Here is a 25,149-nt window from a genome sequence, read left to right as displayed (position 1 = left end):
GAAAGGCCTCTTGCCCACCTTTCTTGTAACTCTTGGCCCTAATACAGCTAAGCTGTGCTGAACTTCCTACCATTCCCCCAAACACTACATTTTCTTTGCTCATACTGTTTCTTCTGTCATATTTTTTTGTAATGTGTTTTCTGTAGTTTATATGCCCATAAAATCCTTGTTTATTCTTCAAAACTAGCTCAAAATGTATTTTCTTTAAAATGCCTTTCCTAGGAAAAAAATATCTCCCCATTTCCATGGCAACCTTGTACATCTATTTCATTATATTTATATTACAAATATCTATTTATATGTCTGTCTCCCACTGAACTCAGAATCTCAGATGGACCTTGACACCCATCCACAATAAGGTTTGACAACTGAAAGCAGAGTTTTGTCATCAAAAGGCTTGGGGTTAATACAAGCTCAATTCAAGGACTTTCAATATCCAAAGTAAAAAAGTATCTGCTTGGAATTCTTTTTCAGTACTGCAGGTGGATGGCAACAGAACAAGGCTGAGAAGTCCAGGATCGAAAAGAGGAAAAAGGCTCTGAAGGGTAAAATGGTTCACTGACAAAGTAGATGTAGCTGATGAATGGTAGAAGGGGAACATTTGAATCTTCAGGCTTTAAACATCAAAACCAGTTCTCTTTATGCTTATATATCTTCACATTGCACCTGAGACTTAAAGGTCTGGCTCCATCTTGAATTTGATGTTTTATACTCCACCATTTGTTTTCATGTGTGAGAATACTCTCCAGGAAACAGAATTCCTTTTCTCATTTAATATGCTCTTCTCTCCTTAACTTCCATGCTGTTTTTCCTAAGATTTCCTTGTGCTCAAAATGCAGAACAACTGCCACTGCCCTTACACAACTTTCTAAGCTTTTGCCTCCTCCTCTGTATCCACCTCTCACTTTATTTAATACCATTCTTGCAGCAGTAGTTAAATACAGGCTTGGCACCTACCAGGCCAAGTAGGCTTAGGGATTAATGAGGGCCAATCAGTGCATAGGCAGCCACAGAAAGGATGGCAGTGTTCTAGAAAGGGAGCAGTGGTTGTTCAAAGATCAAAGAGGGAAGTCATAACATCTGGATGGCTCATGCACTGTTGAATACTCTCTCTTCTAGCAGAAGCTAAGGCACGAGTCTCCTCCTGAAAGCGGCGGTGTCCCTCCTCAGTAAGCCTCCAGAGGCCAGACCTTGGCCTTGCACTGGCCCCATCCTGAAGGCTGACTGGCGCCTTCTCAAAGCTGTCCAGGAAGCAGAGGTTGTGGCGGATGGTATTCTTCCATCCATCTGGAGCTGTCCAGAAAAAGGGGAAATGCTGTTGGGTGAAACTGTAGATCTCTTGCACATTGAGGCCACAGGGAGGGCTGTTTCTAAGTGCCAGAGCAATTAAGTGACTGTAATTGAGGGGGGGACGAGGCCAGGACTTCCTCTCCTGGCTGTTGCCTTGCCATAGCTTCTGGCTCTGGAAGCACTCCTTTTTGTTTGGGGACTGGTGGGCCACAGAGGAGTTGCTATCTTTTTCCTTGGTCTCCTCTCCTGTGAGCTCCCTGTCACTGGAGGAAGAGGTGATCTGCTTCTGTAGGGGAGATTGCTTGCTGGAGGAAGATGGCAGAGACTGCATCACTGTGGCCTCTGGGCATTTAGATACTTCATCTTTTGCGAGTAGCTGAGGAGAAACGCGTATGCGTGCAAGATCCTTTTTCTTACTGGGCTCTGGGGTCCCCCGGCTGCCAAGGGAGCATGCAATGTTGGGATTCACCCACATCCACAGGTTGGGTTCAGAGTTAGGACGCTCTTTCCCAGGACTGGATTCCCTCTCCTGAGGTACTTTTGGAGTCTCCATTACTTGAAGTCTGTATCTGGCAAGGTTCTGCTCAACTAAGGGGCACTGGTCTGTGGTGCAAGAAAGGAAGAACTCATTTCCCATGTCCCAGTCCAGCAGCCCTGGGATCTGGCCATGGAAACTGTACCAGAACTCAGGATTTTTTAGTTTTAGGTCCATCTTTAGTGGAGAGGTGGGTGGAGAGAGATTTCTAAAAGGACAGAGATCTCTGAGGCACTTTTCAAAGCCTTTGTTGAGGCACCAGTTTTGATACAGTATATCTCATCTAGAGTTTATCAGAAGGTAAATATACCAGAAAGGGGGGCACCAATGCCTCACTGATTAATTGTTAAACTTGGAGAAACCACAATGTTCTGGAATGGAACTCAAAACAAACAAGTAACTAAGAAGAACTTTTCAGCAGGAAAAAAGTTCAAGGTAGAATTCCTGAGTTTTCATTGGAAGCACAGAGTCCCCATGTGAGGAGCTATAAATTTTGAACTATGTGCAAACTAAGGTGACTTGTATAACAGGTGCAAGTCTGGCATATCTTTCAACTCTTGCTGAGTTCATTTAATGAAGGAACAAACATGTACATGTCTCACATTATATTTTGAGTCATTCTTAAATGTTTCAAAAAATCATTTCATTTTTTAAAGTGCCTTTTGTCAAGTGATTTCACATAGATGATCTCAACGGATTCTCATGACGGTCCTGTAAGATAACACAGTGGGTATTATTCATCTCATATTACAGATAAGGGAACTGAAATCTAAGTAATAATTAAGACTACATATCTAAGTAAGTAGCAGAGCTAGGTCCACAGCCCAGATCTTCTGACCCTTTCATTATACCCACTGCCTCAATCATATTCAAAATACTATATAAAAGAAGCAGCAATATATGTAACCTGAGTTTTTAGAGTAAGATGGAATCTATCAGAAGATAAACTGTTAGCCTCAAATCCATACTAGAAATAAACTGTGCTATTTTCAGTCTTATTCTGGGAAACAGCTTCCTTATCTCAGGGCACCTTCTCAGAAACTGAGTTCTAAACTAAACAGTATGCTCAAAGTTTAGCTATGGAATGCAAGTTTCTGAAAGCTCCAGAGTTTGACTTCCCAGTAAGTTCATCCCACGGGCATTCTTAGGAAAAACAAAATGGGAAGGTTTTATTTAATTGAGTCTTCACAAAATCCATCTCTATAGTATGTGATTTCATTAAAATCATTACAGAAAACTATACCTCAAAAATATCCAGCAAATGTCAACAGGAGCTCTTGAGGGGACAAACTAAACCCCTATTGTTTCCTCCCCATTCTTGTCCTATTCTATCCTAAATCATCATCCATACAGACAGAGTGATCTTTCTACTGTATAAATGTAAAAGTTAATAATAATAACATCAACTGTTAATACTTACTGAATGCTGTAAGCACTATATGTGGTTTAACTCATTAATCCTCAAAACAATCCTATGAAATACATGCTTTTGTTATTATCCCTTCCTAAAGGAAACAAGATTTTTTTTTAAAAGCTTAAGTCAGATAATCAGTAAACATCAGAGTTGAGTTTCAAATCCAGGCAGCCTGAGAGAGTTTTTGCGCACTATACTATAATCTCTTCTGTTTCTCTACACCAACACAAAATCTATGACTTAATGCAGCAAAAAAAAGGCCATCCAGAATCCTATTTCTGTTTACCTTTACAGGCTAATCTATCACTTCAGCTTCTTTGCTTCATAGTCACCTCCCAGAAACAATGAACTTCTGGGATTTTCATACCTCCTCCCTATCTTTTGTGTATGGCTCTTGGCTCTAGTTGCCAGCTCTACTTGGAATGGTCTACTCCCAATCGCCTCGGCTTGACTGATCCCTACTCATCTTTTAAGATGCAAAGATATTCAGTTCAGTTCAATTCAGTTGCTCATTTGTGTCCAACTCTTTGTGACCCCTGAACTGCAGCATGCCAGGCTTCCCTGTCCATTACCAATTCCTGGAGCTTGCTCAAACTCATGTCCATCGAGTCAGTGATGCCATCCAACCATCTCATCCTCTGTCATCCCCTTCTCCTCCTGTTTTCAATCTTTACCAGCATCAGGATGTTTTCCAATGAGTCAGTTCTTTGCATCAGGTGGCCAAAGTATTGACCTTCAGCATCAGTCCTTCCAATGAATGTTCAGGACCAATTTCCTTTGCAATTGATTGACTGATTTGATCTCCTTGCAGTCCAAGAGACTCTCAAGAGTCTTCTCCAACACCAGAGTTCAAAAGCATCAACTCTTCATCACTCAGCTTTCTTTGTAGTCCAACGCTCACATCCATACATGACTACTGGAAAAACCATAGCTTTGACTAAGCGGACCTTTGTTGGTAAAGTAATGTCTCTGCTTTTTAACATGCTGTCTAGGTTGGTCATAGTTTTTCTTCCAAGGAGCAAGCATCTTTAAATTTTATGGTTGCAATCACCATCTACAGTGATTTTGGAGTCCAAGAAAATAGTCTGTCACTTTATTTTATTGTCACTTTATTTTTTTTTTTTATTTATTTTTTTCCAGTGGGTTTTGTCATACATTGATATGAATCAGCCATGGATTTACATGTATTCCCAATCCCGATCCCCCCTCCCACCTCCCTCTCCACCCGATTCCTCTGGGTCTTCCCAGTGCACCAGGCCCGAGCACTTGTCTCATGCATCCCACCTGGGCTGGTGATCTGTTTCACCATAGCTAGTATACATGCTGTTCTTTTGAAACATCCCACCCTCACCTTCTCCCACAGAGTTCAAAAGTCTGTTCTGTATTTCTGTGTCTCTTTTTCTGTTTTGCATATAGGGTTATCGTTACCATCTTTCTAAATTCCATATATATGTGTTAGTATGCTGTAATGTTCTTTATCTTTCTGGCTTACTTCACTCTGTATAATGGGCTCCAGCTTCATCCATCTCATTAGGACTGATTCAAATGAATTCTTTTTAATGGCTGAGTAATATTCCATGGTGTATATGTACCACAGCTTCCTTATCCATTCATCTGCTGATGGGCATCTAGGTTGCTTCCATGTCCTGGCTATTATAAACAGTGCTGCTATGAACATTGGGGTGCACGTGTCTCTTTCAGATCTGGTTTCCTCAGTGTGTATGCCCAGAAGTGGGATTGCTGGGTCATATGGCAGTTCTATTTCCAGTTTTTTAAGAAGTCTCCACACTGTTTTCCATAGTGGCTGTACTAGTTTTATTGTCACTTTATTATTCCATTGTTTTCCCATCTATTTGCCATGAAGTGATGGGATCGGATGCCATGATCATAGTTTTTTGAATCCTGAGTTTTAAGCCAGCTTTTTCACTCTCCTCTTTCACTTTCATCAAGAGGCTCTTTAGCTCTTTTTTGCTTTCTACCATAAGGGTGGTGTCATCTGCATATCTGAGGTTATTGATATTTCTCCCAGAAATTTTGATTCCAGCTTGTGCTTCATCCAGCCCAGCATTTTGCATGGTGTACTCTGCATAGAAGTTAAATAAACAGGGTGACCATATACAGCCTTGACATACTCCTTTCCCAATTTGGAACCAGTTTGTTGTTCCATGTCCAGTTCTAACTGGTGCTTCTTGACCTGCATACAGATTTCTCAGGAGGCAGGTAAGGTGATCAGTATTCCTATCTCTTTCAGAATTTTCCAGTTTGTTGTGATCCACACAGTTAAAGGCTTTGGCATAGTCAGTAAAGCAGAAGTAGATGTTTTCTGGAATTCTCTTGTTTTTTCGATGATCCAACAGATGTTGGGAATTTGATCTCTGGTTCCTCTGCCTTTTCTAAATCCAGCTTGAACATCTGAAAGTTCTAGGTTCACATACTGTTGATGCTTGGCTTGGAGAATTTTGAGCATTACTTTGCTAGCATGTGAGATGAGTGCAATTGTGCAGTAGTTTTAACATTCTTTGGCATTGCCTTTCTTTGGGATTGGAATGAAAACTGACTTTTTTCCAATCTTGTGGCCACTGCTGAGTTTTCTAAACTTGCTGGCTTATTGAGTCTTGTTGCATATTGGTGTTAACAGCATCATCATTTTTTTTAACAGCATCATCTTTTAGGATTTGATACAACTCAGCTAGAATTCCATCACCTCCAGTAGCTTTGTTCGCAGTGATGCTTCCTAAGGCCCACTTGACTTCACATTCCAGGATGTCTGGCTCTAGGTGAGTGATCACACATTGTGGTCATCTGGTTGTGAAAATCTTTCTTTTTGTATAGTTCTCCGGTGTATTCTTGCCACCTCTTCTTAACATCTTCTGCTTCTGTTAGGTCCATACCATTTCTGTCCTTTTTTGTGCCCATCTTTGCATGAAATGTTCCCTTTGTATCTCTAATTTTCTTGAAGAGATCTCTAGTCTTTCCCATTCTATTGTTTCCTCTATTTCTTTGCACTGATCACTGAGAAAGGCTTTCTTATCTCTCCTTGCTATTCTTTGGAACTCTGCAAAGAATTTCAAGGACGTTATCTCTAATAAAATGCTGCTTCCACCTCCCAAAAGGGAATTAATGGCTCACCTTTCCAATTGCAAATTGACCAGGGAAAGGCAGGGGACTAATCCTGAAATATTCAGCTTTTTATGACAAAAGAGTGTGGCAGCATTTTAACTCTCAGCAGTTCTTTATTCCATAAGTAGGGACTCTAGTGTTGTAGAATTTCTCTTCCATCTTCACCAGGGAGCACAGTCCGATCTTTAGGGATTGGCTAGTTAAACCAGGTCATCCCTGTGTATTTTATTTCTTTAAGCCTCTTTAAAATATTTAATGTGTAGGTAATTGAACATCTACCATGTAACAAGAAGTATACAATATGTCTAGCAGATGAATAAGACACAACTCAAGAGAATATTGCAGCTAAATATAGGAAGACAGACAAGTAAAGAGAAAATTAAAACAGTGTGATGAGTGCTAGACACTGTGTTAGGAGAGCATAGAGAGGGAAAACCCAACTTTAATGATAGGAATCAGAAGAGCGCTCCATAGGAGGAGTTGCTTGAGCTAAGACTTAAAAATATACGCTACCCATGGGTAGATACATTAGGAACAGGCTAGCACATGCTAACCAAGAACTTGGTACCTTGTTTTCCTTAACTGTGTTCCAAAAAAAGAGGTCAGAGCATTTTGCATATGCTCTAAAAAATAGTTAACAGTCATGTGAGTATCCTGGTTTCTAAGCTCCTACCCACCTCAAATGTTAATATAGTTAGCGACTGATGAAACTGCATCATAAGCAAAATAGGGCACACACACATACACAGACACAGAGACACAGACACATACATTAATGGCCCAGTAATAGCAGTGGTGGAACTAGCATTTTTGTCTGCCATCAATTTTCAAAAGCATTCCTGCATTCAGACTGAAGTCTCCACTAAAAGAACTATTAAAGAAGGTAGTTGATACAGGTTTTGGGGCAGGAAAAAAATCAGATATGTCTCATAAATAAATCCTCTTGTTACAAACAAGAATGCTTTCAAGCACATCAGAGGCAGTGTTAAAAGGATGGATAGTCAATTTACATGGTATTCTGCTACCAAACTGTGACTTTTTGATGCACACATATGATTAATTAAACTGGTTTAGTCTTTAAAGGGCTATGAGTACATAATGATATCCAAATTTTTTAAAGAACTTAATTGTTATTTAAAAAACAATAGTAAATGCCATAGGCTATTTACTTTTTCTTGCTTTTACATAAGAATTCTTAAATTCTTAAACATTAAAAATTCTTAAATTTCTTAAACATGTTTTTTTTTTTTTCATTTTAAGAATATGTCTATTTTTAAAGTATAGATATGTACTTGTTTCTGTTGGAGGGTAGACAGGAAAGAATACATGAGAAACAATGAGTAAACCATATGTTGTTCTAGGAAAATAGGTACATACCAATGGCTATTGCGTTTGTATGCTGCCTGGGCTGGTTTTCAAACCATGCAACCTGATCCTGGGGCTGTGTAAATCTGTACGAAGTACCTCTTCCTAATTCATACAGAAGAGTCATCCAGTCACCATTTGGCCACAAAGTATATCCTATCAGAAACAGCAACTTTTTTTTTCTTTTCTTTTTTTTTAGAAACAGCAACTTTTTAAAAAAAATTCACACATAGGCAAGCAGTTACGTATACCAAGAACTGGTAAAACAGATTAGCCCTAATGGTCAAACATAATAATAGGTCCAATAGGGTATTCCAAGATGATTAATGATATAATGTAAATAAGAGAACTATCTAGGAAGACTCAACCCCTCATCTCCTAGGAGATGGGCCACTAAAAAGACTTACTAATTATAATAAAATACAAATAAAAAATATAAGCCTTAATAGTAGTAACAACCCAGATATAAACAGCAAAAAAGACAGAATAATGGGTACTTCCAACATGCAGACATTACAGAATGCTTCATTTTGTTAAAGACAAGTCAACCCCTAAATAACTCTACATGACAGAGATGTAGTGTGAAATATCAAATAAAACATCATTCTTAAGAGGATCTTAGCCAATACCACATGGTTAAAATTGCCTTTAACTATTCAATCATGTCCTATAATTCCCCCAAAGAATCAATTAGTTGATAGCAGATATTCTGTTACCTCAGCTTGTCTGAGATGGTATTTCTTTTTTCCTCTCAGTTCAGTAAGGTTATTAAAATCCTAGGAAAATGTAAAAGAGTGAAATTCTAGGAAAAGATCAAAATGATTATAACAACCTAAAAAAGGAAAAATGTAAGGGCAGCAATAAAGAGGAAACAAATTAAACTCACGGTGTTCGTATTTTAGAACAGGCTTAAATGCAAGATCACGAATATATCTGTAACCACTGTATATATGTAGGTTTAAAATGCTATTCAAACTGAAGTGTTTTTAAAAAAACAGTGCTAAATTTGTAATTGCATTTTAAAACTTTTAGGAAATTTAATTAATCAAATTGACAATCAATATTTAGATGGTCAATTAAAAATTAGTTTTAAAAAAAGTTTTTAAAAGTTTTACTAGTTATTTGAAATTAATAAAATTGAGCAGTAAACACAGTACAAATAGTAGCAAATATTCCACAGTACAAATAGTAGCAAAAAAAAAACAAATAAAAGATTTTATTATTTTAACATTATTTTTATTAGCTTCACACTCTTATCAATCAGATTGACTTTTCAAGCTCCTGGAGACATCCTCACTGTTCTCATATGAACCAAAACAATGGAGTTCAACTTTGGGCATTTTATGTTTCAAGTAGTTGGGCTTGTCCATAAAGCAAACTGTAGAAGACTGCTGAAATAAATCATTGTTAATCCAGTCACCAACTTATATCTGCTACATCTTACTGAGCTTCAGTTTCCTCATTTATAAAATGAGGATAATAAAAAAATCTTACCTAAACAAATTATTGATGTTATTGAGACTATCAAATGACATAATGTGTGTCATTAATTACTATATAATGTACATCAAGACCTACTTTTACTGTTTGACATATAATAAGTTCTGTAAATGCAAACTTTTATTTATGTTATTTTTAAGAAGAATATGGTTCTTAAACATGGACATATCATACAGAAATCATATTGAAAAATAAATGAGATTTATTTTAGTGACTATGCATGGAATGCTTACTTAAATTAGCAGTCTTGAGATTGGATTTTAATTATTAGTTTGGGAGCTGCAATCTGAGCTTAAAAATCTCAATCCAACAAAACTTTGAGCCTTACTTAATTTTAAAGCTTTGAGAGTCCTGAACTCAAAAGCACCTGAGGAAGCAAGTGTGTTAGTCACTCAGTCATGACTGACTTTTTGCGACTCCATGGACTACAGCCTGCCAGGCTCCTCGGCTCATGGAATTCTCTAGGCAAGAATACTAAAGTGGGTAGCCATTCCCTCCACCAGGGGAATCTTCTTGACCCAGAGATCAAACCCGGGTCTCCTGCACTGCAGGCAGATTCTTTACCATCTGAGTCACTAGGTAAAACCTCTTTATTTGGAATATTTTTTCAAAGTGTTCTGAGATACTTTGAAAGCAAATAATAGTCCCTTGTTCATTGCCACTTACTGTTTGTTTTCCTCTCCAAGGGTTCAACTTCAAGTGCTTAGGCAGGGGAAGAAAACTTTCTACAAGGTAAAACAGAACATAAAAACAAATAACAGCTTTGTCAGATAACTATATCCTGGGATGAGTTTCACATAGTTTCCTGCAAAGCTCTTCTTAACGCAAAGGATTTTAATAATGATTAAGTGATTTGTGAAGAACATAAAGGATCTTAAGTACAATACGTGTTTCACACCATGTTAGCTGTTTTTTGTTATTCTCAAGAGGACAACTCATAGCTACACACATATATAGAAATATATGCTGTAGCCAGGTTAGTATAACACACTGATTTCACATATTTTGGTAACATACTCTTTGCTCCAAAGATATAAGAAATGATAAATAAAAATGTATAGACAGACAGACCATAAAAGATAGTCAAGCTCAAATACAAGAAAAATATCTCACTAGATCAGTAATACAAAATAATGAGTGGAATTGAAGCAACTGGCTTGCTGGACTATGGATTATCAAGCAGGACCTGGATGTTAGGAATTTGGTCTCTTTGAGGGAAAGGAAACAAGAAATCTGGGACTAAGATGAGGCTACCTCTGCTTGTGGAAAGAAGCTAAAACATACCTCTGCGAAACTCTGGCAAACTACAGGTCTAAGAAAGAAAACAATTAAAGACCAAACTTTGTAGCTAGATGCTGAGCCAAGCTGCTTACTAGCTATCATAACTGGTTCTATTTGATCTCCTGGACCTATTGTATCCTCAGTAACATCATGAGGCCATAATTTGGCACTATCATTTTGGGATTTGTGGTGAATTTAAGCCTGAAGAGTTGGGAGGAAGCAACCAACCAACTTCATGATAAGGGTGGGTAATTAGGCTAATAAATAGAGGTATAGAACAAAAATCTTCCATTCAAATGAAACTGAAAACCAAAATTCCAAAACACATGAATAAATTTAATAACAAGAAAAATTAACAGCCAGATCATTAATTCACTTGAGATAGCAATAAAATTATGGAGTGATCTGGAAAACAAAGTATGCTTAGGATACTTCAAAAAGATAAAGAACCAACATATTAAAAAATGTATACAATGAAAGAAACTGATAGAAATGAAAAGAAAGCAATTAAAAATTTGGAAATAAAAATGTCACTGAAAATTTTAATATGCAATAGATGAGACAAATTTGACTGGATATGGCCAAAGAGCAAATTGATGACCTGGAAGATACAGTACTAAAGAACTCACAAAGCATGCAGCAGGTAGTAATAAAAAGATAAAATTACAAAAGAATAGTTAAGATACATGGAAGATAATTCATCTATTTCATCTAATAGAAAGTTCAAAAATATTGAGAATAACAAAGAATCAATAATTGAAGAGAGATCGTTAATTACTTTTCAGATATGAAGAAATCTGAGTTCTCACATCAAAAGTCCATTGAGCAAGATAAATAAAAATCAACCTACTCCCAGACACAGAGAATAAAACCTCATAACATCAAGAATAAAGTGTCAGGAAAGGTGGGTATTTGATACAATACTCCAATACTTGGGCCACCTCATGCGAAGAGTTGACTCATTGGAAAAGACCCTGATGCTGGGAGGGATTGGGGGGCAGGAGGAGAAGAGGACGACAGAGGATGAGATGGCTGGATGGCATCACTGACTCAATGGACATGAGTTTGAGTAAACTCCGGTAGCTGGTGATGGGCAGGGAGGCCTGGCGTGCTGTGATTCATGGGGTCACAAAGAGTCGGACACAACTGAGCGACTGAACTGAACTGAACTGAACTGAAGCACCTGCATACTGTCATTACATAAACAGGAAAACAATGTATCTTATAAATAAGAGAAATGAAGCCAGAGAGAAATTATAGAGAAAAAGAATCAATGATAAGCAAAGCAACTGATAAACTATGTCTAATGTGACTATAAAATTACCATAACTGACTTTTTGTTTAAAATGGCAAACTAAAACTGTCCAAAATAATTAGGGGTTCAAATGGGTAGTTCAAGTGTACTAAAGCCCGTGCCACAGTTAAGAGGATAAAAATACTGAATAACCAAAGAGGATAAAAATACTGAATAACCAAATAACCTTTTATATATATAAAATGTTCTAGCAAACATATATTAATATATATATAATATATATACACAAGTACATACATATGTAATACATATATATATGATATGTAAGGACAATGTGAATGTAAATATAAATTATAGCATCCAGATCAGCAGAAATAATCAGGGATAGAGAAGCTAAAAACACTTACGTTAAACTGAAAATGAACAAAAAGGAAGTAGAAATGAGTCAGAATATATCAATAAACATAATAATTATAAACAAATTAGCCTCATCTAACAAAGACAAGACTGTTATAACAAGTTTTTTTGTAATCTAGTTATATGCCATTTATAAGAGCTTCATCTAAAACAAAACCACACCAAAATATATATAAAAATATAAAATAAAAATGATAATAACAAAACAGAAAAAATTAGTGTGGCAATACTAATATCAGATACATTAAATTAAAGGCAAAAAGCAATCTTCATATTATAGAGAAGAACAGAAAGCCAAGAACAACTAAGATATATTAAAGAAAATACAGTGAAGAGATCTGCCCTGCCAAACACCAAGACTTCTTACAAAAGCTATAATAAATTAAGACTGTGTTATCAAAACAGGGAAGACAGAAAGGCCAATTAACGGAATAGACTTCAGAAACAAAATTCACCATCATTACACTCTAATCCTCTTTTGTTTTTCTCTTTAGCATTTATCATTCTTTAACATGCTATATAATTATATTATTTATTTTGTTGACTGTCTGTCTCTGTCCCTTAAATTATAAGGTCAGTGAAGACCAAGATTTTTCTCTGTGTTTGTCTGTTTACAATAAAGAGTGCCTAGAAGAGGATCTGGCTCAAAGCAGATGATCAATAGTACTGACTGGCTGAATTAATAAATAAAACACTAAATGTGAAAAGCAAAATTAGATTTTTTAAAGAAGAAAATCCAGGGGAATAAATATGTTTATGTCAGTGAAATAGGTAAGAATTCCTTGGAAATACACATAAATTACATAAAAAATTAAAATGAGTACACACACACACATACCACACACCACTATAAACAATGGTTAAAAACAAGCCACAACAGGATGAAGGAAGATTTATGAGACACACAAACAAGATCATATAAGGAACTCTGACATATCAATAAGAAAAAACCAAACAATCCAGTATAATAGGCAAAGGATATGAAAAGTCCCATTCACAGAAAACAAAATCTGAAGGGTCAATAAACACACAACAGATGCTCAACCTCACTTGTAATCAGAGAAATGAAAACTAAAACAAAAATAAGATGTTACACACTGTCAGATTAACGGTATCTAGTAAATTCAAAGATACTTAAAATTTATTACCTGGGAAATCTACGTTTAGGTATACATTATAGAAAAAGTCTTGGACATGTGCACACTGAGAAATACATAACAGAAAAAGCACTATATGAAATGATGAAACAAACAAAAAATAGGTAACAACCTAAATGTCCATAGCAGTTTGAAAAAGAATATATAAACTTGGGTATAATCATCATAATAGATTATTCTAATATTAGAATAATGAACCAGTTACACATAACAATATCAATTAATTTTGACTGAAAAGTTGCAAATGAATATATACTGTATGTCATAATTTAAATGAAATTTTAAAAACCAAAACACAACACTATTTTAAGTATCTAGATTCAAAAACATGTAGAGAAGGTCAAAACTATGCAAATGGAGACAAGAAAAGGATTAGGGAAGAGTATATAGGAAGCTTCAACCATGTCTGTAATGTGGGAAAAATAAATCAATTATGAGATACCAATTCATGCCCATCATTTCAGCAAATGTTAAAAAATAATATCAAACTTTGACAAAAAAGTGGGAAATACCTCATCCACTACTTGTGGGAATGTAAATTGAAACAGCTGTTTTAAATGGTATTTTGTGTGTTTATTAAAATTTACAATCTATCCTAAGATTCAGCAATTTTTACTTTTACATGTGTACTCTAGAAAATACTTGTGTACTAAAGGAAACACATGTAAGAGAGTGCTCCACATAATACTGCTTGGAATGCTGAAAAATAGCTAAATGTTCACTAATACAGAAATACGTGAATTAAATATGGTAAAAAGCACACAATGGAATACTATGCAGCTTTTACAAAGAATAAGTTATCTGTAAGAAGACTGTATTCAATCCAGAATTGTTTGCTGAAATAAAAATAATCAAGTTGTAGAAGGTTATGGTAAGCTACAGTAACCAGAGCGCTGCCTATAGTGAGGAGAGGACGCAGGTGTAAGTAGTGATGACCAAACGCCTACCTGCAGGGATAAGGACCCTGATGTGGCAGAGCTGATCAGAAGACTGCCTTGGAAGAGAAGAGAAATACCTATTACTATCGTGGCACTAGCTTGAAAATCTGCCAATGCAAAAAATGAATATGCTCATTAAGCGACACACTCGTAAGGCGAAGCCCTCCATGCGTCTTCCTGTAGGATGAAGAGTCTGACGTAATCAAACCGACCAAAGAAAAGAGATGTGGGCGGGGCTAACTGGAAGCCTGCCAATAGAAATGAGACAGACCCTAGGGTGAGCAGGCTACCTAAAAGCCTGATTGGAAAATGAAAAGGACCCTTATGCGCAGAAGGCTGTCCATAGATTGCCTATAAAGAGGAGAAAAACCCTTACTGTAGTCAGGCATAATGAGAAACCTCCTGACAGAAAAGTAAGACCCTACTTTGACAAAGCTAGGCATAGGATTGCCTTTGTGATATGAGAGGTCCTAGTATGTACTGAAGTAAATAGAGAACTGTTTGTAGGGAAGGATCCTGTCACAGTCAAAGGCAAACCAATAGAGAAGAGAAGAATTTTTGTACAGTTGTAACTGCTCAGATACCTGCTTACACAGAGAGAAAGACCCTGGTTTGGGAGGGTATGACTAGAAGCATTCTAATAAGATTAGAAGGATCCTTGGCATGGGTGGGGCTAACGAGAAGCTGCCTATTAAAGACTTCATGTAGATGAAGCTGTCCAAAGACTTGCCTGAAATGATGAGAAGGGACTGGTCGGAGTGCTTGGCTATACTGATAACAAGGATTCTAAATTGGCTGAAGTATTTGGGGTATGTTTGAAAAAAAAGTGAGGAAAACCCCTATGCAGTGGGATAAAAGAGAAACCTGACTGTCAAAGAGAATCAAAGATGGTCATGGGAATGTAGCAGCTTGCAGATAGAGAGTTACATGTTTTTTCTGGGGACTGGGTGTTAAATAATAATGGAGTAGCAGTCTGGATCTGAATCTATGGAAAGAGTAGCTTTGGAGTGAGTAACCCCGAGGTCTAGTCAGGGAGTTTCCTTCAGGTATACCAAGAAGGGGAGAAGAGAGCCTATTGGGTGAGAGACCTAGTTAAGGAGTGTAAGTCTATGTGTGACTGGGATAGGCATAGAAATGTGCAGAGCAGAAGTGGGGCTCCTGACAGAATGAATAACTAGAGTTTAAGAGAAAATACTCCTGCGACTTCCCTGGTAATCCAGTGATTGGGACTCCATACTGCTGACACAGGGGACTCGGTTCATTCCTTGGTCAGGGAACTAGGATCCCACATGCAGCCAAAAGTTGGAAAGTTAGCAATAAGACCTCAGATTTCACATTGGTACCAATCCTAAAGAAGGTACTTCCTGTCAAGTTTTGTTGTAAAATCAAAGGAGGTCTACAATTACCTGAAAAGTCTATTAAAATACTCTTTCCTTTAAAAAAAAAAAGAGAAAATACTCCCAAATTAAATAGTTAAAGTAATAGCTAACTAATAGTTAACTAATAGTTAAAAATAATAATAACATAAAATTCCACATGAGAATAATTTCTGTTAAAGTTACAACGAAGACGTATAAGTGCTGTTTAACATCAACAAATTAACAATAAGCTATCTACCTCCTGTAATAATAGGCATAATGAGATGATGAGGGTAAACAACTTATGTAAGTGAGGGTTGTCCAGATGTACATGGGGAACATTTTAAGACAAAGTTTGTGTAAGTGAGGACTGTCTTAGAGAGTAAGCCTCCTATTCTGGGCAGGGTACTATTATTCTTGGTTGACATACTAACCATGAAATCTCCTTGCAGGGCTTTCTTCAGCCCAAGACCACAGCCTGTTTATGAATGTAGACTTATCCCTTATGGAATTGGTCCATTTAATATAACTTTTAGTTCTAAAGCTCCTAGATTTTATTTGACTCTGAGGCTCTTCATCAAGACCCTTTTAGGACAGAGACATATCTAGCTGTCCATTAACCTCTGATGACTGGTGCCCCAAAAGAGGGTGTTGCTCACATCCTGAAAGTATTACCCTCTCTCTGGGAGCAGAGCCACCTACATTCCCTCTGTGAATGTTGTTTACACTCAGTCACTGAGGGTAACCCTCCGTTTACAGTGGGGAATGTAATTACACTTCAGGGAAGAGAGTTCCGGTCTTACTCTAATCCCAGCCCTCCACCACTTGACCCTCAATCACCCCTGGTCATGTACAAGAAGAAAGAGTTGAACAGCAGAATCTGCAGGTCACCTTCACATGGTCAAATAAAGATAGCTGAAAATCATCCCACAACAGGGCATGCCATCCAGCTGAGGGAGCACAGGTGGAGGTGAGGCAGGCAGGCAAGACTTTCCTTCGAACACATTTAGTATTCTTTATATTGGCAAACAACGAAACAAACAAACAAAACAGGAGTCAGCTTCTGGGCTTATTCTGAAAAAAATATACATAAACTGGTTTATGAGATGACAACCTTGATGAGGCAGAAAAGGACTCAGTTTGTTATTTTATCTGGACAGTCTTTAAGTATTTTGATAAAAATACATAAAAGCCAAATAGGCAGAAACTGAACGATTTCATAATTTCTTTATGAATTTGATATAATTTAGAATTAGTAAAAGAAATGCTTAAGCATTTTTAGGTATGTAGTTTGTATTCTGGTTTTTAAATTTGGAGACAGTTTGGTTTTGTGATTTTAAAGGGAAATTTTATTTCTATTTGATTTTATTCTCATTCTTATCTTTTATGATATATACCTTAATTTTTTAATTTTAAAATTGGTTGACAATGAATTTTACCAACCACTAAATTATTACTTTTTAATGCTGATGCACTTGACCTTGGTTAATAAACTATTTTCCTGCTATTTTGGCAATATTATACTAAATTTTTCTTGTTTCATATAGACACTATAATAATTTCATTATACCCCTTCAGTATTGACCCAAACCTTGAAGGAGGGTTCCCAGCATTGTTACAGCTAATTCCTTCCCAAGATTCAGCCTATCAGTTCCCTCATCACTTTGAATATGTACATGAAGGTGTTTTAGGGTAAATAGACAATTGGAAGCAGTCAACAGCAGTAGGAAATCAAATACCCAAGCTCACTAGCATCAAACAGCAGGAGATATCAACTATGTCAGGGAACAAGTGGGACTCACAGAACCCAGAACTTCTGACACTGCACATTAAGTTGTGAGGATATGATCCTTGCATGTACTATGGCTCTGTCTTTCTGTAGGTATAAATGTCTGTTCTGGCATGGTTTGAGAGACCTCTGCATAGAAATTAAATGCTAAGACAGCAGTCTTTTAAGAGGAGTGTATCATTTAGTTAAGTAGAAAATTGCTAGGAAACTGTCTTCTAAATAATATTTTGTATTTTTATGAAGTATTTTATAAAATACAGAAAAGATTTTCAATTTTTTGTTTATATATTTTTTTCAATTTCTCAGAAATAGGGGATTTTTTTTGTCTTTAGACTTTTTGGCCCATTTTTATTTGCATTATATTTTAGAAGTTTAATTTCTCTTTTGACATTTTAGTTATATTTTGATATATTTTATTTGCTTATTCATTTATTTGCTTATTAGTTAATTTACAACTGCCACCATAAACCTACTAGGCAGCCTGAGAATTAGAACATTAACAGCAATTATTATCTGCCTATGATGACCCCTCCCCCTCATAAAATTTGTCCCTTGCCTCCTCCAATCCAAGGTGTGTTTATCATGAATTTTGTGTTATATAATTCTCTCCCTTAATTTTAAAAATTAAGATGAAATTCACATAACATAAAATGAACAAGTTTTAAATGTACATTATTGGCATCTAATACATATACAATGTGTGCAGCAATCACCCCTATCTAGTTCCAAAAATTTTTTATCATCACAAGTAGAAACTCCATACCCATTAAGCAGTTGCTCCTTAGAGTGCCCACATTCTTTGGTTCATAGCCATGCCATAACAACCCCTGCTTCCATTATCACATCTCCTTCTCTCCCTCTGTTTCTGTTGGCACATCACTTTCTTTGACTCGCAGCCTCCTGCTTCCTTCTTTTTTTTTTTTTTATTAGTTGGAGGCTAATTACTTCACAACATTTCAGTGGGTTTTGTCATACATTGATATGAATCAGCCATAGATTTACACATATTCCCCATCCCGATCCCCCCTCCCACCTCCCTCTCCACCCGATTCCTCTGGGTCTTTCCAGTGCACCAGGCCCGAGCACTTGTCTCATGCATCCCACCTGGGCTGGTGATCTGTTTCACCATAGACAGTATACATGCTGTTCTTTTGAAATATCCCACCCTGCTTCCTTCTTATAAGGACCCTTCTGGTAACATAAATCCCAGCTTGATAATCCAGAATAATCTCTTCATCACTAAATCCTTAACTTAATAACATCTTCAAAATCTCCTTTGAAATGTAAAGTAAGGTATTCACAAGTTCTTGAAATTACAATGTGGACATATCTTTTGTTGTCATTCACTTGCTAAGTCATGTCCATTGCAATTCCATAGACTGCAGTATGCCAGGCTTCCCTGTTGTTCACTATCTCCTGGAGTTTGTTCAAACTCCTATCCATTGAGTTGGTGATGCCATCCAACCATCTCATCCTCTGTCTCTCCCTTCTCCTCCTGCCCTCAGTCTTTCCTAGCACCAGGGTCTTTTCCAATGAGTCAGCCCTTTGCATCAGGTAGCCAAAGTATTGGAGCTTCAGCTTCAGCATCAGTCCTTCCAGTGAATATTTAGGGTTGATTTCCTTTAGGGTTGACTGGTTTGATCTCCTTGCAGTCCAAGGGACTCTCAAGAGTCTTCTCCAGTACTATAATTTGAATGCATTGATTCTTTGGGCTCAGCCTTCTTTATGGTCCAACTCTCACATCCATACATAACTACTGGAAAAACCATAGCTTTGATTAGACAGACCTTTGTCAACAAAATGATGGCTCTGTTTTTTAATATGCCATCTAGGTTCATCATAGCTTTTCTTCCAAGGAAAAAGCATCTTTTACTTTCATGGCAGCAGTCACCATCCACGGTGATTTTGGAGCCCAAGAAGATAAAATCTGCCACTGTTTACATTTTTTCCCCATCTATTTGCCTTGAAGTGATGGGACTGGATGCCATGATTTTAGGTTTTTTTTCATGTTGAGTTTTATGCCAGCTTTTCCACTCTCCTCTTTTACCTTCATCAAGAGGCTCTTTAGTTCCTCCTCATTTTCTGCCATTAAAGTGATATCATCTGCATATCTGAGGTTGTTGATATTTCCCACAGCAATCTTGATTCCAGCTTGTGATTCATCCAGTCCAGCATTTTGCATGATGTACACCGTATAGAAGTTAAATAAGCAGGATGAAAATATATAGCCTTGACGTACTCCTTTTCCCAATTTTGAACCAGTCTGTTGTTCCATGTCTGGTTTTAATTGTTGCTTCTTGACCTGCATGCAGGTTTCTCAGGAGGCAGGTAAGGTGGTCTGGTATTCCCATTTCTTTAAGAATTTTCCACAGTTTATTGTGATCCACACAGTCAAAGGCTTTCACATAGTCAATGAAGCAGAAGTAGATATTTTTCTGAAATTCCCTTGTGGACATCTCTGGGGGACCATTATTCAAGCCTAATAGAGATGGCATTCTGGCCTACAAAGATTCACATCTATCCCAAATGCAAAATGCATTAATCACATACCAAGGTTCCCATGTCTCAAAAGCATCAACTCAAGTCCAAAATAGCATCCAAATCTCAATAGCTCAAGGGTCTCAAATCTCATCGTTTAAATCATCTAAATTTTGTACGATTGAGGCTCTGGATTTTATCAATCCTTGGGCAGAATTTATCACCATCATAGACTTATGAAACTGGAAAAGAAGTTGTCTGATTCCAAAATACAATGCTGGAAGGGACATAGGACAGTAGTTAAAGACATTCCCATTTAAAATTGAAGAAAGCAGAAGGATAAAAGGAGTCATCAGTTTGGGACAGTGTTCTGCCTATAGAATTTTGGGAATCCAAGAGCCTTCTTTTGTTTTATCCTTTATCCCCTTCAGCCCAAGATGGCAATGTGTCTGCTGGTATAGTATTAATCTCAAGAATTTTGTGAGTTACCTGTTTATGTCATAGAGAGCCACTGCCTTAGATACTCTTTCATAGATTTTTTTCCTGGATAATTCCATCCCTGTTCCTGATTTCTGCTGAGATAGGTGAGGACAGTCATGAATCTAATACAAAATTTCTTCAAAGAGCTCTCTCTGTGATTGAATACTCTGAAATTTTGATATTTTAAGGCATGGAAAAAATGTTTTCCAGCTACACACTTGGCTTCCTCACTGGTGGACACTTTATGCTAATTGTATCTCCTATGTTTATCATCCTTTGCAGTCTGGATAGAATTTCCAAATCATCAAGTCTGGTTCCTTGGGCCTGAACTGGTGTCCCCTCAATTTATCTTTTCCTCTATCATTTCACTCTAAGCAGCAAGAAGAAAACAAGGCACACCTTGAATAACTTATTTGGAAATGTCCTCCACTAATTTCAATTTCCACATAACTACAGGACATGATTCAACTAAGCTCTCTGCTAATGTAAAACAAGAATCACTGAGTAAAAATTATATAAATTGGACAGAAAGCATTTCCTCTAAGAATCAGGAACAAGACAAGAATGCCCTATTTCACCACTTCTGTTCAATGTAGTGCTGGATATTCCAGCCAGAGGAATTAGACAAGAAAATGAGTTAAAAGACAATCAAATTGTAAAGGAAGAAGTGAAATCATCTTTATTTGCAGATGACATGATTTTATACATAGAAAATCCTAAAGGTTCCACAAAAATGTAGAGCTAATAGCAAAGTTATAGGATATAAAATCTGCATCCAAAAATTAGCAAGTAAGAAAACAATTCCATCTACAGTAGCACTAAAGATAAAAAAAACTTTAAAAATATACCTGTAGATCTATGGCTGATTCATATCAATGTATGACCAAAAAATAAATAAATAAATAAATAAAAATTAAAAAAAATAAAAAAATATATATATATAAAATAAAATTTAAAAAAAAATAAATAAATAAAATAAAAAATAAAAATGAAACAGATCATAAAAAAAAATAAAAAATAAAAATAAAAATATACCTAACCAAAGAAGTGAAAGACATGTGCACAGAAAACAACAACAACAAATTGTTGAAAGAAATTAAAGAAGACATCAAATCATGGAAAGACATCTCTTATTCATGGATTGGAATATAATATATTAGGGTTCTCCAGAATAATAGAATCAACAGTATATATGTATATATGCAGTCTTGTCTATCTACATACCTACATATCTTTCTAACTCTCTATCATTCATCTATCAAGAGAAAGAAGGGGAAACAATTTAGCTTAAAGAATTGGTTTACAAAATTTTGGAGATTTTGTAAGTCCCAAATCTTCAGGGTAGACCAGTAGGCTGTAGACCAAGGGAAGCGTTTCAGTTCCAGTCTGAAAGCAGTCTTCTGGTATAATTCCTTACTTAGGGGAGGTTTGTCTTTCTCTTTAAGGTCTTCAATTGATTGGTTAAGTCCTGTCTATATTATGAAGGGTAATTTGTTTTATTAAAAGTCTAACAGTTTAAGCATAAATCTTATCTAAAACATACCTTCACAGAGACATTTAGAATAATCCTTAATCAAATATCTGGGCATTGTGGCCTAGTCGAGTTGACACATAAAATTAACTGTCACACTACCCAAAGTGACTTATAGACTCAGTGCAGTCTTTATCAAAACCCCAGCAACGTTTTTGCAAAAATAGGAAAATCCATCTTAAGAGTCATAGAGAATCTCAAGGGACCCTGAATAGCAAAAATAATCTTGAGAAAGAAAAACAAAGTTGGAAGACACATTTCTGATTTCCAAAACTCATTAGAAAGTATTACACACCTAGCTTATCTATTCATCTACTGAAGGACATTTAAGTTATTTACACCTTTTGGATATTGTGAATAATGCTGCTCTGAACATGTGTGTACAATTATCTTTCTGAGTCCTTTCTTTAATTTTTTTTTGTGTGTGTGTATGTACCCAGAACTGCCATTGCTAGATTATATGGTAAATCTATGTTTAATTTTCTGAGCAATCACCATGGAATTTTCCACAGTGGCTGTACCATTTTACTTTCCCACCAGCAGGGCACAAAGATTCTACTTTCTCCACAAACTCACCTATATTTTTTATGTTCTGCTTAAAAAAAAAAAAAATCCACCCTACTGTGTATGAAGAGGTATCTCATTGTGATTTTGATTTTCATTTCCCTACTGATTAGTGAGGGCTTCCCAGGTGGCGCTAGTAGTAAAGAACCCACATGCCAGTACAGGAGACATGAGATGTGGGTTTGATTCGTGGGTCAGGAAGATCCCCTGGAGGAGGAAATGGCAACCCACTCCAGTATTCCTGCTTGGAGAATCCCAGGGACAGAGAAGCCTGGCAGGCTACAGTCCATAGCAAAGAAGCAGACATGACTGAAGCGACTTACCACCACCACCACTGATTAGTGATGTTAAACATCTTTTCATATACTTACTGGCCATCAGTACAACTAAATTGAAGAAATGTTTATTCACGTCTTTTATCCATTTAAAAAATTGGTCTATTTGCCTTTTGTTCTTAAGTTGTAGGTGCCCTGTATATATTCTGAATATTAATTTGTTTTCAGATATAGGATTTGCAAATATTGTCTCCGATTTTGTGGTTTGCCTTTTTATTTTGTTGATAGTGTCCTTTGGTGTACAAAGTTTTCCAGTTTGGTGAAGTATCTATTGTTTTGGTGTGACCTGTACTTTGTTGTCATATCCAATAAATGGCTGCTAAATTCAATGTCATGAGGCTTTACCACTTTTCTCCTCTAAGCATTTTATGATTTTATCTCTTATGTATAAACCTTTCATTCATTTTGAGTTAATTTTTGTATATGGTGTTAAGTAAAAGTCCAACCTCATGTTTACATGTGGATCCTCATTTTCAGAGCATTATTTGAAAAGTCTCCAATGTTCCTTGCAGCACTATTTATAATAGCTAGAACATGGAAGCAACCTAGATGTCGATCAGCAGATGAATGGAAAAGGAAGTTGTGATACATATACATAATGGAATTTTACTCAGCTATAAAAAAGAACACATTTGAGTCAGTTCTAATGAGGTGGATGAAACTGGAACCTATTATACAGAGTGAAGTAAGTCAGAAAGAAAAACACCAATACAGTATATTAATGCACATACATGGAATTTAGAAAGATGGTAATAACTACCCTATATGCAAGAGAGCAAAAGAGACTCAGATGTGAAGAACAGACTTTTGGACTCTGTAGGAGAAGGTGAGGGTGGGATGATTTGAGAGAATAGCAATCAAACATATATATTACCATGTGTAAAATAGATGATGACCAGTGCAGGTGTGATGCATAAAGCAGGGCACTCAAAGCCCATGCTCTGGAACAACCCAGAGGGATAGGGTGGGAAGGGAGGTGGGTGGGGGGTTCAGGATGATGGGACACATGTACACCCATGGTTGATTCATGTTGATGCATGGCAAAAGCCACCACAATACTGCAAAGTAATTAGACTCCAATTAAAATAAATAATTAATTAAAAAAGAAAAAATAATTTAAAAAGTCTATTTCCTCATTTAATGTTCTTGGCTCCCTTTCTGAAAAGCATTTGACCATATATTAATATATAAGTGTTTATTTCTGGTTCTGTGTTGTATTCCAGCTTGGTGTGTCTTTATGTCAGTACCATACTCCTTTTATTATTATAGATTTGTAGTAAATATTATAACCAAGCAGTATGAGTCTTCCAATTTTTTCTTCAGTACTTTTTTGGGGAAGTTTAGATTTCCTTGCTCTTTTATATGAATTTTAGGGAAGACCCAGAGGGATGGGAAGGGAGGGAGGCAGAAGGGAGGTGGGAGGGGGGATTGGGATGGGGAACACATGTAAATCCATGGCTGATTCATGTTAATGTATGGCAAAAACCACTACAATATTGTAAAGTAATTAGCCTCCAACTAATAAAAATAAATGAAAAAAATAATAAAATATATGAATTTTAGGATGGATGTTTGTATTTCTTCAAATGTCATTGGTATTTTGACAGGGATTGCATTAAATCTGAAGATTGCTTTGATTAGTATGGAGTAGATAATAATATTGTCTTTTTTTTTTTTTTTTTTACCAGCCCAGGTGGGATGCATGAGACAAGTGCTCGGGCCTGGTGCACTGGGAAGACCCAGAGGAATCGGGTGGAGAGGGACGTGGGAGGGGGGATCGGGATGGGGAATACGTGTAAATCTATGGCTGATTCATATCAATATTGTCTTTCAATATGAACTTCACCAAAGTTCTGTTTCTCTGGCGGACACTAAGACAGATGCATTACATTGTTTGATTTTCATGTGTTAAACCACCCTTGCATTCCATGGATAAATCTCACTTGGTCATGGTATATAATCCTTTGGATATGTGGCTGAATTCAGTTTGCTTGTATTTTTAAGGGTATTTGCTCAATATTCATAAGAAATATTGATCTGTAGTTTTCTTTCTTGCACTATCTGACTTTAGTATTGGAGTAATGCTGGTCTCATAGAATAAGTTAGGAAGTGTGCTCTCCTCTTCAATTTTATGGAAGACTTTGAGAAGGATTTGTGTTAATTTTTCTTTAAATGTTTGATACAATTCTCCAACGAAGCGACCTAGTCCAGGGCTTTTCTTTTTGGGGAGGATTTTAGATTAGCATTTCAATCTCCTTAGTCATTATAGGTATACTGAGATTTTCTTATTTCTTCTTGATTCAGTCTTGGTAGTTAATGTCTTTCTATATATTTGTCTATTT

At 36.5% G+C, this 25,149-nt stretch overlaps 1 protein-coding gene across 1 annotated transcript; it reads right to left on the bottom strand.

Moving 5' to 3' along the window:
- Positions 1-376: 376 nt before the first annotated feature.
- On the bottom strand, positions 377-2,290 carry FOXR2 (forkhead box R2). Its single transcript, XM_043457795.1, has one exon. It carries the CDS (start codon positions 2,000-2,002, stop codon positions 1,052-1,054), a length of 951 nt encoding a protein of 316 aa, XP_043313730.1. The 5' UTR covers positions 2,003-2,290; the 3' UTR covers positions 377-1,051.
- Positions 2,291-25,149: the final 22,859 nt, after the last annotated feature.

Source organism: Cervus canadensis, chromosome X, assembly GCF_019320065.1.
Source record: "Cervus canadensis isolate Bull #8, Minnesota chromosome X, ASM1932006v1, whole genome shotgun sequence".
NCBI lineage: Eukaryota > Metazoa > Chordata > Mammalia > Artiodactyla > Cervidae > Cervus > Cervus canadensis.
Note: the sequence above shows the minus strand (reverse complement) of the source record. Positions and strands in the feature narration are given on the sequence as shown.